General features: G+C 34.9%; 1 protein-coding gene across 3 annotated transcripts in view; it reads left to right on the forward strand.

The window, feature by feature from the left end:
• The first annotated feature begins 660 nt into the window (after window positions 1-660).
• Window positions 661-16,972, forward strand: part of LOC149822270 (mediator of RNA polymerase II transcription subunit 12-like) — a 53,444-nt gene continuing 37,132 nt past the window's right edge. For 2 of the 3 annotated variants that reach the window (XM_089981101.1, XM_089981103.1), the window contains exons 1-2: window positions 661-779; window positions 1,475-2,607. In XM_089981101.1, the coding sequence (XP_089837227.1) occupies window positions 2,480-2,607 (128 nt within the window). In that variant the 5' untranslated portion in view covers window positions 661-779; window positions 1,475-2,479. Of the gene's footprint in view, window positions 780-831; window positions 1,134-1,474; window positions 2,608-16,972 lie in introns of those variants that run through there. The other variant, XM_089981102.1, reaches the window with a different exon arrangement.

Genomic DNA, 16,972 nt, shown 5'->3' on the forward strand with positions numbered 1-16,972 from the left:
CTAAATCCTCAAAGGTACAACAACATTAGCTGCGTTACAAATGCAGCTAAAAGGACGTAAGTGATTGCGACTATTTTACAGTTCCGCATCAACAATAACTCTATGCAAACACAACATGTTTACTAGAATGGAAAGTGGGCATGACAAAACGTGAAACGTTCGTGAAGCGTTGTGGAAAAGTTTGATAAGCAATAAAAAGAATGGTGCAATAAGCAATGTGTAAGCTAAAGTAAAATTGAATAAGAAATAAGATACAAACAAATAAGAGGCAAAGTGGAAATGAGGTAAATTCAAATAAAAAGACTTATTGTAGTAAAAAACGACATATAATAACATAAAAAATAGAATTCGACATTAGAGCAATTTGGAAATAAATAGAAAGTGATCGAGAAGCGAATGGTACGTGCGCTTCTCATTAAGTGCGCTTTCCGCTAATGGAAACTCCCAAGTCCTAATCGTAAATCTATAGGAGTGCTTCTAAGTGTATATAATAAGCCTGACATAGGACTTAATAAATTATGAGGAGTCATTGTGAGTTGTGAGCCAAACGTGATCCAAGTTTGTGGTAATGGCAGGATAGTAGTATTCTGCGAAACCAGTGGCAAAGACTACATCAAATTGAATATTTTAGAATTCTCCTCACCTTTTCCTCGCACGGGACGCAACAAATAGCGAGGCGGGGAGAGAGACACAGAAAAGTTGGAAGAGGGATCGTCATCATCCTCAGCATTAGTCAAAGTGGGGCTTTCTCTCTTTCACCAACGATTGGATTGATTCAGGTACGCCTCTCTCTATCTCTGTTTCTCTCTCTCTCCTTCCTTCCTAACTCCTTGATTCAGGATATTGGGTTTACTGAATTTCTAGCCGTTAGAAAACCCTAACTCTCCGAGACTCCTCGCCTTCCTTCCGTTTTCGTAGTCCCAAAGGACCGTTGGGAACCCTAGCTCCCTCCCCGGTCCTCCCGTTTCCGAGACCGGCTCCATCCAGCTCCGGGAAGCTCGCGTTTCTTTTGTGCGGAAGAACTAATCTTATTTCTGGGTCGAATCGTTTTCGGCGTCGGGGATCGAGCTGGAGTTTTTGCGTGATTGTTGTTGTTTGTGGTTGATTTGGAGGAAAGATTCCATCTTTCTAAGGTGAGGGATGGGGATTTTGTTCGTTTCGGTTTGGGGGGGGGGGCGCTTTATGTCGATCTTTGGGTTCTTGGGATTTTGATCCTTCGTGGATTTCGGGATTAGTTTGGGACTACATGAATGGGTTTATGCTCGTGATTCTATTAGGCTTGATGTTGATTCCGTTTGATACTATATAAATGTTCAGCTATTTTCTCGTGTTTTTTTCTTGGTGTTATGTGGTTTTAGCATTGATCTTGTTGTGCTGTATCGGGAATTTTGAGTTTTGCCGCTTGTTGTATAGTACGTTTGTGATTGGGGTTTGTTTGACTTATGTGGTGTAATATGTTGCTACTTCATCTCAGGCACAACTCTGTGAATTGTCTCGAAAGCCTGGGGCATTTTCTGATCCTGTTTTGTGCGATCGGGACTTGGGGTTTCGTCTGTTTCCGGTGTGAGGTGAAGTTTCTGTAGGAGGGCTTCTGTATTATTAACGTAATTCAGCTGATCTTTAGTAGGCTTGGAAATAGTTGGATATTACTTGCGTTGAACATCACGTAGTTGTTGGTAGTGGGCGAGACTGCACGGGTGCATGGTTGGTGTAAATTATCTTGGTGCACATAGGTGTAATTATGTGGTTGCAGCATATCTGAAAAAATAAAGTGCACTTCGTTAGTTGGATGTCCGTGTTGTACCAGGGTACGCGGATTCAGTTATGAGCTAGGAATTGCAGGAAGTGCTGGACTAACTGGGAGTTACATTTCATCAAATAGAGCTTACTGGGTGTTCTGGAATAACTAATAGGCTGTTTAGAATGAATTAGGGATTGTAGCGGATGCTGGATAGCTTATAGGTGATTTTGCCAGCTGGAGTGCTTTCCGGTTTCTCCTTTTTATCCAAGATATTTCCATGTTGTACCAGGGTACGTGGATTCAATTATGAGCTAGGAATTGCAGGAAGTGCTGGACTAAATGGGAGTTACATTTCATCAAATAGAGGTTACTGGGTGTTCTGGAATAACTAATAGGCTGTTTAAAATGAATTAGGGATTGTAGCGTATGCTGGATAACTTATTGGTGATTTTGTCAGCTGGACTGCTTTCCGGTTTCTCCCTTTTATCCAAGATATTTATATTTCTAATAGCTGTAGAGAGAAGCTGTCTACTTTCTGTGCAATCAGTTCTGGTGACGTTGGTCATTGTCATGCTGATGATGCGTTGAGAGCTTTATTTATCCTCTGCTGGGCCTTCAATGACTCATGATTGGATACAATACAACTTAGCCAGTAGAGTAGGGTTTGATGGAGGACAACTTATGTCAATCCTAGTGGTGTTGAGGCTGGAGGCAGTATGCCGGTGAGTGTGAGGAGAGATGCAAAAGCCATCTGCTGCCAGCTGCGGTGGTGGAGTTAGCAACAGTTCCGTTGGTGGGGGATCGTCTAAGGATGCTGGCAGAACAGATTCATCTTTTTCACCTTCAAACTTCCTGCTGAATTCAAGGTATGGCTTTTATATTTACATTTACTTGGTGCTGCTGCCTACTGTTGTGTCTATGAAGGACAAGTTATAATTCCATGTACAAAATAATGCATTTAAATTTGCAATTAAAATTAATAATATAGTTATTTATGAGTGGAGAAAGTCTATCATTTGAATATGGCATGTCTAATCCCACATATTTTAAAATTCTAGAGAACTCTGTTTAACCTGTTATGGATATGGCACTGCCATTTTTGCTTAAGTAGTTTGGTTCTTGTTGAGATACTGTGGAGGCTATCAAAATAATATCAGTGGTGTATGTTTTCATTCTTAAAGTGTAGGCTGGTTTTTTTGATTCCTTATTGCTTTTGATGACAATTTATGTTACCACCTTTACAGTTTACACACTCTACTAAGCAAGTATAAGTACATGATAAAATGAATAAATATATGAAGAAAAATCATAATACATAAGAACTTTCTAAAATATAGGTACACCCTTACCTTCACCCCCTAAACTTCTAACTCATCCCTTAGGCCTTCATTCACAGCTGTATTTTTCTATTTTTAAGTTATTTTGTAACATTTTTAACAATACCAAGCGCCATGAACTGTGAGACATCGTTCTTGCCTCGAAGAGCATGTTTTTGTAAGGTACGTTAAAATGGATTAGTTATCCAACTGATCCAACTCATTTTGATCCCACCTTTTTGAATATGGATCTAGAAGCCATTCCATGTTTGGGTTGGATCTTGATTGGTTTCTTGAATCTATGCTTGGATTGTGTCATGCATAATGGGAGCCAGGCCTGATAAAACCAGACCTTGACCTGGATATTAACGAAGCTACCATTTCTAGAAGTCCAGACTAGGTCTGTTGTATTAAAAATCTTATCCACTTTTTCCCTATGTATAAGCAAGCATGAATAAAAGAATGAAAACTAGTCAGGTTGAATTGGTTCAATTCCCATGAAGAAGCAGACATGAAGCTGATTAAAATATGGATGGTTTGAGTCTAATATTGGTCCCTCACGTCCCTCCTCTCTCTCCCTCCTATATATATACATATAGGATAAGTCTCTGGTGCAGATGTGCATACAATATCAATGATTTGGAACGAGCAATATCTTACTGCTCATGTTTTTTAAGTGATACTAAGCATACAGATTTGATATACATGGTCTGTTTGGTGGAGATTGACTTTTGAATCACCAAAATCTAATGTGTACAAGTTTTTTTTAGTGATTCAAAAATCAATGGCCGTAAATGCATTAAATTTTCATGACTTGAAAAAGGTTTTTTTTTGTCAAAAAAGCATGACTCAAGGGTTGATTTCTAACAAATTGACTATGTGAATACATTTGTATGATTAGATTGAGTCAAAACAATTTGCACCTATTAGTTTCAACTCATTGATACTGTATGCACATCCACACCAAAGACTTATATATATATATGTATGTGTGTGTGTGTGTGTGTGTGTGTGTGTGTGTGTGTGTGTGTGTGTGTGTGTGTGTGTGTGTGTGTAACATTTGGTCATGGTGACATGACCATCTGAATGAGCTGAAATTCATAGGTGCAGGTCATTTGGACCCAATCAGACCTCATAGATGAATTCAGCATGGTCCAAATGCTAGCGATCAAATGTTGGATCGTTATGGGCTTAGAAACTATCACACATTGTAGGCCATTGAGGCTTATAAAATCATGCCTACACATCGTAATCAGATGATCTAAGAGCCAGTCCCCACTAACTTAGACATATGGATCACATCTGTATTGTAATGTTAGTTTCATGAAAAAAAAATGGAAAGAAAACTAGTTTGTACTTAATGGCAACCTGACCAAATGTTAACCGTGTATATATATATGGAGAGAGAGATGGATAAAAAGTTAAAAACATGCTAAATGTGTTTTCTGGGCTTTTTTGTTTTATTTTTAAATTCTAACCATACAGATGTGATCTATGTGCTTGATTTTATGGGGATCAGCTCTTGGGGTGTTCGAATTTGATTCATGGCAACAACCCAAAATCTTTGTAAAATTCCAATGTTCCAAATATTGTTTTTTTTTTTTCATTAAAAAAACATGATCCAGGTGCGGATTCCTAGTAAATTGACCATGCCGAGCACATCTACAGGGTTGAATTACCAAAAAAGCACCGCAAAACCCATTTAGCATGTTTTCATCACTCTCTCTCTATATTTATATTTATATTTATACATATGTATGTATTATATACAGCCATACTCATGCATCTTTATGAAATACAACTGTGTCATACTATGTGTCCGTACTTCGTCCATCTAATATACTCCAGACATGTATAACAAAGTTAGTCTCAGTTCAGGTTGGGACCATTGGTACCATTGGTTCCCTCATGTTCTCTCCTCTCTCTCTCTCTATATCTATCTATCTATTTAATTATTTATGTATGTACGTTTGTAGACACAGATACACATGTATGTATTATATCTTCAGCCATACTCGTGCACCTTTTTGAAACACACCCATGTCATACTGTGTGCCTGTACTTTGTCCATCTGATACACTCACAGACATATACAGCAAAGTTAGTCTGATTTCAGGTGTGATTGATCTGTAGATGTGGACTAGTGTGGGGCAAGATACAACAAAATTTAGTGTTAGGACATGATATGTTAGTTTTTGGAAAAAGAAATTAAACTTTGATACAGAAGTAATGAATGCGATCTGGAAGAAACTTTTATAATAGAATTGAATGTAAAGGAAGGACCAATGTTGTGAAAAACATATTGTATCTGACAACATAGATGCAATTTATTTCTGTTTCATATTTCTGTCTCGTAGGCTAAGAGATACGGTAGAAGACTTTAATAAGGGGTCACTGTGTTGGTTTGTATTGGTCATTGTAAACAGTGCTTTCCAATAAATTTTTTCAAAATTTGCTTCATTTTGGTAGATCCTTTTCCATAAATAGGTTCTATTAGCATCCTGTTGATCCTATTTTGTGTATTCAAGAAGAAAAATGAAATACAGAATTCTGCTCCTGACATATTATTTCTCTGGATATTTGATACCTTGATGATTAATGTTTTTTTCTTGTTATGTGGTTCAGCTGTATATTGTGTATGTACTTTTAGATGATTGATCAAATGTTTGTTCTTTTAACAAATCTGACTAAATAGCTTTTGTGTATTTATGAGTTCTAATTAGCTTTATTTTTATTATCATGCTTCATATGTTATTCATTGTTAATATAGAATCACGAGATTCATTGTGTGGGCATGTAGTTATAGATCTTTTTAAACTATATAAACCAATACATTTCAAGAAAAATATTTCTTTATTGTCCTGTACTTATCATACACATCTACAAGCTTTTGCTCTTCTTCAATGTTTTAAAAATTATGTCCTAAACATAAGAAGGGTGAAACATGCAAAAAGTTTTGCTGCATGGCAAAAAATGCAAAATGATTATAATTTATACGAAAACTGAAAGTTTTTGAAAAACTAAGAGAAGAGGAAGAGAAAATTTTATTTGGCTATAGAAAAAGAACACGCATGCGTAGTGGGGGAAGCGGGTAGCTTCAATAGACTTGAGGTGTACTTCTTAGCATTCCACTATTTTCTGAAATCATCAGGAGTTAGATTGATTGGTATGCTGTGGTCAATGGGCCTTTTTTTGTTGTCAAATTAGGTTTAAGATTGAAGGGGTTATTCGTACCAAGTGTGCTGGCGTGAATAAGTATGCTACTGGCTGCAAGAAGGCTGGATATTGATAGATGGTGTGGCGCCCTTCACTGAGATTCTGACTCTGCTGTTTCTGGCATCATCATTGCCACATGACTGTCTGGGAGGGTGTGTGTTTGTATACATGAATAAATATGTATATAATATCGAATTGTTTGAAGAAGTCCAAAATCCATAGACACACACACACACTTACACACACACACACATATATATATATATATATATATATATATATATATATAGAGAGAGAGAGAGAGAGAGAGAGAGAGAGAGAGAGAGAGAGAGAACCTCATGCATTCCAGCCCCACTAGTTGAAACCATAGTCACAAATATCAGTATCGGCTATATCTCGGGATGTTATAGGTTTGGTGATAAATCTCGGGAAAATCTTGGGGCTTAAAAATAAAAATATATAAAAATAATAAAAAATAAGTAAGAAAATATCATGTTTAGATAATAAAATATATATAATAAAAAAGTAAAAAAATGCAAAATAAAGAAGAAAAACATATTTAAGATGTAGAAAATAAATAAAAACAATATCAATAATTGATAATATCATGATGTTATCAAATTGGCGATATTTTTAAAATATCGTGATATTTTACCTATAATGTTGTTTGCTGAAAATACAACGATAATATCACGATATTTTGAAAATATTGCCTGTGACTATGGTTGCGGGGATTCGGCACTTCCAAAAAACCTGGGTGCGGGGGTGCGGCAGGGGCAAAAATGTAATATATATACATATATATATACATATATATATATATATATATATATATATATATATATATATATATATATATATATATATATATATAAAGGGGGTCAGCAGTGAAAGTGCACTAGGATCGAGGCAACGAGCACTAGAGGGGGGGTGAATAGTGCTTTTAAAACTTTCTGCGGAATATTGAAGGATTTTGCAAATCTCAAAGCAAACACACAAAGAACACAATATTTTATCCTGGTTCGGTCAAACCCGACCTACATCCAGTCCCCAAGCAAAACCCGCTTGAGATTTTCCACTATCAACCTTGTAAACTACAAGATCACACAGACCATAACCGGTTCCACTTTCAGTAACAATCCTACTGAAAGCAAACAACTCCTTTACACCAAGGAGTCCTTCTTTTTACACAAAAGAAATAACAACTTACAATACAACCTATGAGCCTTCCTTTTGAATGCAAATGAAATGCAATTGACTTTTGAGGTTGTTGAAACACTCTACTCACGAATTCACTATCTCTCAAAGTGATTTGAGTGAAAAACTGAAGTGAAAATATCACGTGAGTGAGAAAACAAATACTTGACTGAATAATAGTGAAAAGCAAGATTCAAATCGATTGAATTGTTGTTTTTGAGTGTAAAATGCACTCATATTTATAGTTAAAAGATTCCATACGTTGAGAGTATGAAAGGGTGTCAAAACTGTCCATTTTGAACGATAAAAAATGTTTGAAAAATGAAAAGACACACCTTTTTGAAGTTTCAGGAAAACGGCAAAATTAGTCGACTGAAACATCAGTTAGTCGACTAATAGTTAGTTATTAGTAGACTGACAGTTATCGTCGGTCGACTGATCTGTTAATCGAGCCGTTTGAAAATCTGAACTTTTGAAACTTAGTCGACTTAAGAAAAGTTAGTCGACTGATAATATCATCAGTAGACTGAAAAACCTTTTAGTCGACTGCTGCTAAAAACTTCTGAAAAACAAACATTCTGTTCGGTCGACTGATAAAAAACATTAGTCGACTGCTGCTAAATTTTTCAGAAAACACATGTTCTGTTCAGTCGACTGAAAAACCATTAGTCGACTGCTGCTAATTTTTCAGAAAACAGACATTCTGTCCAGTCGACTGATAAAACCTTCGGTCGACTAATTTGACAAGAATGATTTTTTAGAAAATATGGCGCGAAAGGATTAGTCGACTGATAAGTCTATTGGTCGACTAATAAACATGAAAATTTAAGAAAAGAGTTTTCTAAAAAGATTTTCAAAAGAGTTTCTTTTAGAAAAGTTTTTCTAAAGACTTTTAAGGTGAAATGCAACCTAATTATGCACTCTAAGTAGGGCTCTTACAAGAATCTAAGACTTTTAATGAATTAAACATTTGCACACTAGTCTTCAAGGATTCTTCACTGAATTCTTCAATAGCCTTAGCTGAAATACAGTTGATTCCACTTGCTCATCCTCAAAACCTTGTACTTGAAGTATCATGTATGGCTTCATTGTCGTAACAATCTCTCCCTTTTTGATGATGACAAACTTAATCAAAGATGAAGCATTTAGATGCATAGATGGAGATTTTACTCCCCCTATCAATATGCTGCAAAACATTAAAAGTTAGCACATTTAAAGCACATATAATACATATTGATTGGTTTGCATTTCCATTCATCATTTCTTCATGCATTTAGAAATACATTCATTCAAAGCTTTCTTTTTCTCTTAATTTTGCATTTCTCATGCAAAATCTCCTGTAATGTAATTGCTATCATCTTTTTCTCAAGATTTCTCTGCAATTTCAAAGTAATGCTATCTTTATCTTTTTCTCCCCCTTTGTCAGAATAAAAAAGAGTAAGGGCAAAAATAACATAAGCAGAAATAGAGATGAGTTTAAAATATTACAACCCATAAAGTATGTTTTTCAAAGATCAAAGATCAGAAAAGAGAGTTTAGCAAATCCTTAATGGCAGTTACATCCTTCTGAATTGAAGCAAGTTGTTGAGTCACATCTTCACGAAAGGTGTGTTGATGCAGCTCCAAAGCTTCCAGTCTCTGCATAACTTCATCATGGTCTTGATTTGTCGAAAATTTCTTTCTTTTTGCATAAGATGAAGGTGTTGCAGAAGGTGAAGGTTCAGAAATAGATGGTTCATTAGGATCAGATGGTTCAGTTTGATCAACATTTAAGGGAGGCAGATATTTAATTTTCATTCTTTTAAAAATTGTTTGATCAAAGAACTCTTTTTGCTCAATGTATTTTTCATTTGTTAAAAGAACTTTAAAATGTCTAAAAATACGGGTTAAAAGACAACCATAAGGAAGAAATGGTTTTTGTTTCCACAAGTTTGTAAAATACACATTGGCCCAGTTGACAGAAATATTCCCAAATAAAACATAAAGAGCCGTAGATAGATCTGTGGAATAATAATCAAAATAACCAGTTTTGGGTAGAACATTGTGGGCAAGGATTCGTCCAGCAATGCGTGCACGAGTTTGAAGATTAGTATTTTTGAAAGGAGGGCAGTGAGGTGCTTCTGGAAGAAGAATTTGTTCAAAAACTCTTTCATCATTCAATTTAATAGTGTTGAAAAGAGTGTCTGAAGGTGGAATTTCAAGAATTTCTCCAAGCAATTTCGAATCAAACTCGATTTCAACATCACGAACAAGAGAAGATAAAACTCAGTTTCATGATTCATTTGTAAATTTGTGTAAAACAAGTGAATAAGAAAATGATAGTGAAGGGTATCTGCACAAGCATAAAAAAGATGTGAAATACCAGGAAATAATTCTCTTATTTTGTAACGAGAAAATAAGTGAAATAGAACATTTCGGCCTGGTAAAATAGGTAGTGCAAAAATTGATCCAAAAGTGTCATAGAGAAGAGGGTTGCGAAGTAATCTTAGTGAAAAACCATGTCTTGAAGTAGGTGTAGGAGGAGGAGAACCTAAACCTTTTGCAGATGCAGACTTCGTGCGAGGCATGGTTACCAAAATGTCGGCTTCCAAATAACGTCCTGCAAGGGAAAAAAAAACTTTCCGGCGTTCAAAAACAAAGGACGATGCGGTGGCTGACGGTGAGGAGAGGTCGGCCAAAAGGGATTCCGGCAATGCACTGTCACGGCAAGAGAGTTCCGGCGTGTTTTTGAAGATGCGCCAGTCACTACAAGAGGATTCCGGCGTTTGAAGATTACGGCCACAAGTTTCCGGCGTCTCCCTGTTACGGTAAGAAAATCCCGACGATGATGGAGTCGAACGGTACTCCGAGGGTTTTTCGGAAGAGAGAGAGAGACAAAAGAGAAAGAGGGGTTTTTGGTTTAAAGGGTTTCGTTTTTAAGAAAAACGAAAAGGTACGAAGTGAAACGATGCCTCTTTTAAAAAAAAAAACGGGTTTTAAAAACAAATCCAAGGGGTGTCGAGTCCCTTCACTTAAATTTTTTTTTAAAAAAAATTTAGTCGACTAAAACTTTATCGGTCGACTTAAAAAAAGTGCGACTTATTTTAAAAAATATCATCAGTCGACTAGAACTATATCGGTCGACTAATATGATGCGATACATTCCAAAATATAAAGACACCAGTCGACTAGAATTTTATCGGTCGACTAATATAGTGCGATTTTGAGATTTTGTTAAAAAATCAGCATTTTTATAAATCCAAAAACGAGCAAATACCTAGTTCTCTCCTAATTCTCATAAAATCTTCATTTTTAAGAGGTTTAGTGAAGATATCGGCATGTTGTTCTTTAGTGGAAATAAAATTTAACGAAATATCTCCTTTTAACACATGATCTCTTAAAAAATGATGTCTAACTTCAATATGCTTAGTTCTTGAGTGCTGAATAGGATTTTTCGAAAGATTTATAGCACTAGTGTTATCACAATAAATAGTTGTGGAGTAATTCAAACCAAAATCTTTTAAGGTCTGTTTCATCCAAAGTACTTGTGAACATGCTAAACTAGCCGCTATATATTCAGCTTCAGTTGCTGAGAGTGATACTGAATTTTGCTTTTTAATAAACCAAGAGACTAAGGAATTTCCCAAGAAATGACAAGTTCCACTAGTACTCTTGCGATCAGATTTACTTCCTGCAAAATCTGCATCACTATATGAAACTAAATCAAAGGAAGATGATTTTGGGTAAAACAAACCGAAATCTGAAGTATCTTTCAAATAACGAAGAATTTGTTTTACTGCAGTTAAATGAGATTCCTTTGGATTAGCTTGAAATCTTGCACACATACAAACACTAAACATAATATCAGGTCGACTAGCAGTTAAGTATAATAGAGATCCGATTATACCTCTGTAGAGCTTAGTATCTACACTTTTACCATTTTCATCTTTATCAAGAGAAGTTGTTGTACTCATAGGATTCCTTCTTGATTTCGATGAGTCCATCCCAAATCTCTTGAGAAGTTCTTTTGTATACTTAGACTGATTGATGAAGATTCCTTCTTCAGTTTGCTTTATTTAAAGTCCAAGGAAGTAGTTTAATTCGCCCATCAAGCTCATTTCAAACTCTTCCTGCATAGCCTTAGCAAATTCTTTACAAAGAGAATCATTAGTAGAACCAAATATTATGTCATCAACATAAATTTGCACAATAAGAATATCTGAATTAAAATGTTTAATAAATAAAGTGGAGTCTACCCGACCAATGAAAAAACCAGATTGTTCTAGAAAATTTCGTAGTCTTTCATACCACGCTTTTGGTGCTTGTTTAAGTCCATACAAAGCTCTTTTCAATTTGTAGACCTTTTCTTGATATTTCTCATTTTCAAAGCCTGGAGGTTGCTCTACATAAACTTCTTCATTGATGTGTCCATTTAAGAATGCACTCTTAACATCAATTTAATATAACTTGAAGTTCATGTAACTGGCAAAAGCAAGCATCATACGAATTGACTCTAATCGAGCCACTGGTGCATAGGTTTCATCAAAATCTATGCCTTCTTCTTGATTATAGCCTTGTGCCACTAGCCTTGCTTTGTTACGAATGACTTCACCATTTTCATCCAGCTTATTTCGGAAGACCCATCTTGTTCCAATTACTGGATGATCCTTTGGTCTATCAACTGGATCCCAAACATCATTCATAGTAAATTGGTTAAGTTCTTCAGACATGGCTAAAAGCCAAAATTCATCATCACATGCCTCATTGATATTCTTTGGTTCTAATTTAGATATGAAAGCAACATTTGCAATATATTTTTCTAACTGCCTTCTAGTTTGGACACCACTCTTTATTTCACCAATAACTTGTTCATGTGGATGATTAGGAACTTCTTTCCAAACCGGTTGAAGAGGAATATTTTCTTGAGAAGTACTCTTTATCAAGGGTTCTTCTTGAAGTATTGCTTCTTCTTCTTCGCTTAGAGGTATAACCTGCTCACAATTCTCATCAAATGCAACATGTAAAGATTCTTCAATACAAGATGTTCTTTTATTGAAAATACGATATGCTTTACTTCTAGAAGAATATCCAAAAAATATTGATTCATCTGATTTTGAATTAAACTTATCAAGATTATCTTTGGTATTTAACAAGAAACATTTACTACCAAAAATTTTGAAATATGAGATCTTTGGTATACGATCATAATACAATTCAAAACATGTTTTATGTAAAATTGGTCGAATAAGAACACGATTTAAGACATAACATGCTGTATTAATTGCTTCAGCCCAAAAATATTTTGGTAAATTTTTATCTTGAAGCATGGTTCTAGCACATTCTTGCAAAGTTCTATTCTTTCTTTTCCATTTTGTGGAGCCGCTCTAGGAAAAGCAAAGTTGTGAGATATACCATGTAAATCACAAAACTTTAGAAAAGATTCATTTTCAAATTCACCACCATGATCACTACGAATTTTAATAATAGATGTAGATTTTTCATTTGTAATTCTTCTACAAAGTTTAGAAAATTCTGAAAAAGCATCATTTTTGCTTTTTAGAAAAATCACCCATGTAAACCGAAAATAATCATCTACTATAACAAAAGCATACTTGCTACCATTCAAACTTTGAATTCTAGATGGTCCAAAAAGATCTAAATGTAAAAGTTCAAGAGGACGTTTTGTTGAAACTATATCTTTAGCTTTAAAAGAACTCTTGATTTGTTTACCCCTTTGACAAGCATCACATAAGTGATCCTTTTTATATGGTATTCTAGGTAGGCCTCTTACAAGATCATTCTTGGATAATTTTGAAATAATTTTAAAATTAACATGTCCAAGTCTCTTGTGCCATAACCATTGAATTTCATTTGAAACAATAAGACATTTTTCATTAAAAGAGGGTAATTCATCTAGATATAGTTCATACACATTGTTTCTTCTTTTACCTTTAAAAATGATCTTTTTAGATTGAAAATCAGAAATTAAGCATAAATCATTTTCAAAAGAAACATGAAAACCTTTATCACATAATTGACTAATAGATATTAAATTATGCATTAAACCATCTACTAAAAGAACATTTTCTATCAAGGGAAATTTTGGATTACCAATATTACCAATACCTATCACTTTTCCCTTGTTATTGTCACCAAAGGTGACGGTTCCTCCATCCTTATTTTGGAGGGAGGAAAATAACTCCGGCCTTCCAGTCATATGTTTGGAACAACCGCTGTCCAATATCCATTTGCTCCTTATGTTGTGTACCTACAACAAAATCAGAAAACAGAGCATTTGACCCCTTTCTATTTTCGGGTCCATGAGAGTTAGTCTTAGGAACCCATATCCATTTGGATTTTGGTTTCCTTTGATAATAAGTATTCTTTCTATAAAAGGATTTAGAATAAACATTTCTAGAATAATCATTTCTAGATGCATTTCTATTAGAACTAGAAGTTTTAGTTTTATGAACAAAAGATTGAGAATAATGTCTTTGATTTTTCACCACATAGTTTGGTCTATTTTGAGTATCAAAGAAGCTATATCCCAATCCAGTTTTATTAACCGAGCATCTTTGAGAACCAAGAAGTTTTTCTAGATTCTCTTGACCATTTGTAAATTTGGTCACTATAGAAAGAAGATCATTTGACTTTTCTTTAAGACTAGATATGGTATTCTAGGTAGGCCTCTTACAAGATCATTCTTGGATAATTTTGAAATAATTTTAAAATTAACATGTCCAAGTCTCTTGTGCCATAACCATTGAATTTCATTTGAAACAATAAGACATTTTTCATTAAAAGAGGGTAATTCATCTAGATATAGTTCATACACATTGTTTCTTCTTTTACCTTTAAAAATGATCTTTTTAGATTGAAAATCAGAAATTAAGCATAAATCATTTTCAAAAGAAACATGAAAACCTTTATCACATAATTGACTAATAGATATTAAATTATGCATTAAACCATCTACTAAAAGAACATTTTCTATCAAGGGAAATTTTGGATTACCAATATTACCAATACCTATCACTTTTCCCTTGTTATTGTCACCAAAGGTGACGGTTCCTCCATCCTTATTTTGGAGGGAGGAAAATAACTCCGGCCTTCCAGTCATATGTTTGGAACAACCGCTGTCCAATATCCATTTGCTTCTTATGTTGTGTACCTACAACAAAATCAGAAAACAGAGCATTTGACCCCTTTCTATTTTCGGGTCCATGAGAGTTAGTCTTAGGAACCCATATCCATTTGGATTTTGGTTTCCTTTGATAATAAGTATTCTTTCTATAAAAGGATTTAGAATAAACATTTCTAGAATAATCATTTCTAGATGCATTTCTATTAGAACTAGAAGTTTTAGTTTTATGAACAAAAGATTGAGAATAATGTCTTTGATTTTTCACCACATAGTTTGGTCTATTTTGAGTATCAAAGAAGCTATATCCCAATCCGGTTTTATTAACCGAGCATCTTTGAGAACCAAGAAGTTTTTCTAGATTCTCTTGACCATTTGTAAATTTGGTCACTATAGAAAGAAGATCATTTGACTTTTCTTTAAGACTAGATATTTCTTTTTGTAAGAGATTGGTTCTAACTCCAATTTCTTTTATCTCAAGTGCTTGGCAACAATTTTCCTTCTTGAGATCTTCTATTTCTTGAAGTAACACTTTATTTTGAGAGTCAAGAGGTAAATTTTCAGTTTTTAACTCTTTATTTTTAGAACTAAGACTCTTAAATTTAGCATATAAATCATTAAATGCTTCAAATAACTCATCATAGTCAAATTGACTTACCGAATCTTCTTGTGCTACAAAACACATGTTGGCGACTTCTTCATTTGATTCTTCATCGGAAGAGGAGTCACTATTATCCCAACAGGCTTGAAATGCCTTTTTCTTCTTGAATTGGTCCTTGGGCTTGAATTTGAGAAGAGGACAATCTTTCTTGATATGTCCTGCCTTTTTGCAGTTAAAGCACTTTACTTCATTGGGAATGGAAGAATATGCTTTCTTTGCCTTTCTTTGAAATCTTTCCTTTTTGATGAATCTTCTGAATTGCCTTGTGATGAGGGCAATATCTTCATCTTCATCTTCTTTAGAATCTTCTGAGTCAGAAGTAGCCTTAAAAGCAAGAGATTTCTTTTTAGGCTCTTCTTCTTGTCTGTCTTGAAGTTGGACCTCATATGCCATTAGGTTACCAACTAAGTCTTCAAGAGTGAGAGTATTGAGATCATTTGCTTCTTCAATAGCAATGGTTTTTCTCTCCCATTCAGGAGTTAAACACCTTAGAATTTTTCTGACTAAATCCACTTGTGAATATTCTTTTCCAAGGGATTTCAAAGTGTTAGTTATATCGGTCATTCTAGTTACCATGTCCGATATAGATTCATTTTGCTTCATTTTGAACAATTCAAATTTATGAACTAAAGAAGCAATTTTAGATTCCTTTACCTTTGACGTACCTTCGTGTGTTACGAGAAGAGTATGCCAGTTTTCATTAGCTGTAGAGCATTGAGAAATGCGATTGAACTCTACCTTGTCAACGCCACAATATAAGGCATTCATTGCCTTGGCATTAAGTGAAGCAGTCTTCTTTTCATCATCGGTCCATCGGCTGAAATCAGTTGATGGAGTTTGGTACTTTTCTGAAACAACTCTCCAGATATCGAGATCTATGGATTGCAGGAATATTGTCATTCTTACTTTCCAGTATCCATAGTTTGTTCCATCGAAGAGAGGAGGACGAACAAAGGAACTTCCTTCTTTGTGCTGAGATGTTGTAGTTGCCATGCTAGATGATGGTCAAATCAAAGTAATAGCAAACCTGTGCTCTGATACCAAATGAAAGTGCACTAGGATCGAGGCAACGAGCACTAGAGGGGGGGTGAATAGTGCTTTTAAAACTTTCTGCGGAATATTGAAGAATTTTGCAAATCTCAAAGCAAACACACAAAGAACACAAGATTTTATCCTGGTTCGGTCAAACCCGACCTACATCCAGTCCCCAAGCAAAACCCGCTTGAGATTTTTCACTATCAACCTTGTAAACTACAAGATCACACAGACCATAACCGGTCCCACTTTCAGTAACAATCCTACTGAAAGCAAACAACTCCTTTACACCAAGGAGTCCTTCTTTTTACACAAAAGAAATAACAACTTACAATACAACTTATGAGCCTTCCTTTTGAATGCAAATGAAATGCAATTGGCTTTTGAGGTTGTTGAAACACTCTACTCACGAATTCACTATCTCTCAAAGTGATTTGAGTGAAAAACTGAAGTGAAAATATCACGTGAGTGGGAAAACAAATACTTGACTGAATAATAGTGAAAAACAAGATTCAAATCGATTGAATTGTTGTTTTTGAGTGTAAAATGCACTCATATTTATAGTTAAAAGATTCCATACGTTGAGAGTATGAAAGGGTGTCAAAACTGTCCATTTTGAACGATAAAAAACGTTTGAAAAATGAAAAGACACACCTTTTTGAAGTTTCAGGAAAACGACAAAATTA

Source organism: Nuphar pumila, chromosome 11 (genome assembly GCF_984573655.1).
Source record: "Nuphar pumila chromosome 11, dmNupPumi1.hap1.1, whole genome shotgun sequence".
Lineage (NCBI taxonomy): Eukaryota > Viridiplantae > Streptophyta > Magnoliopsida > Nymphaeales > Nymphaeaceae > Nuphar > Nuphar pumila.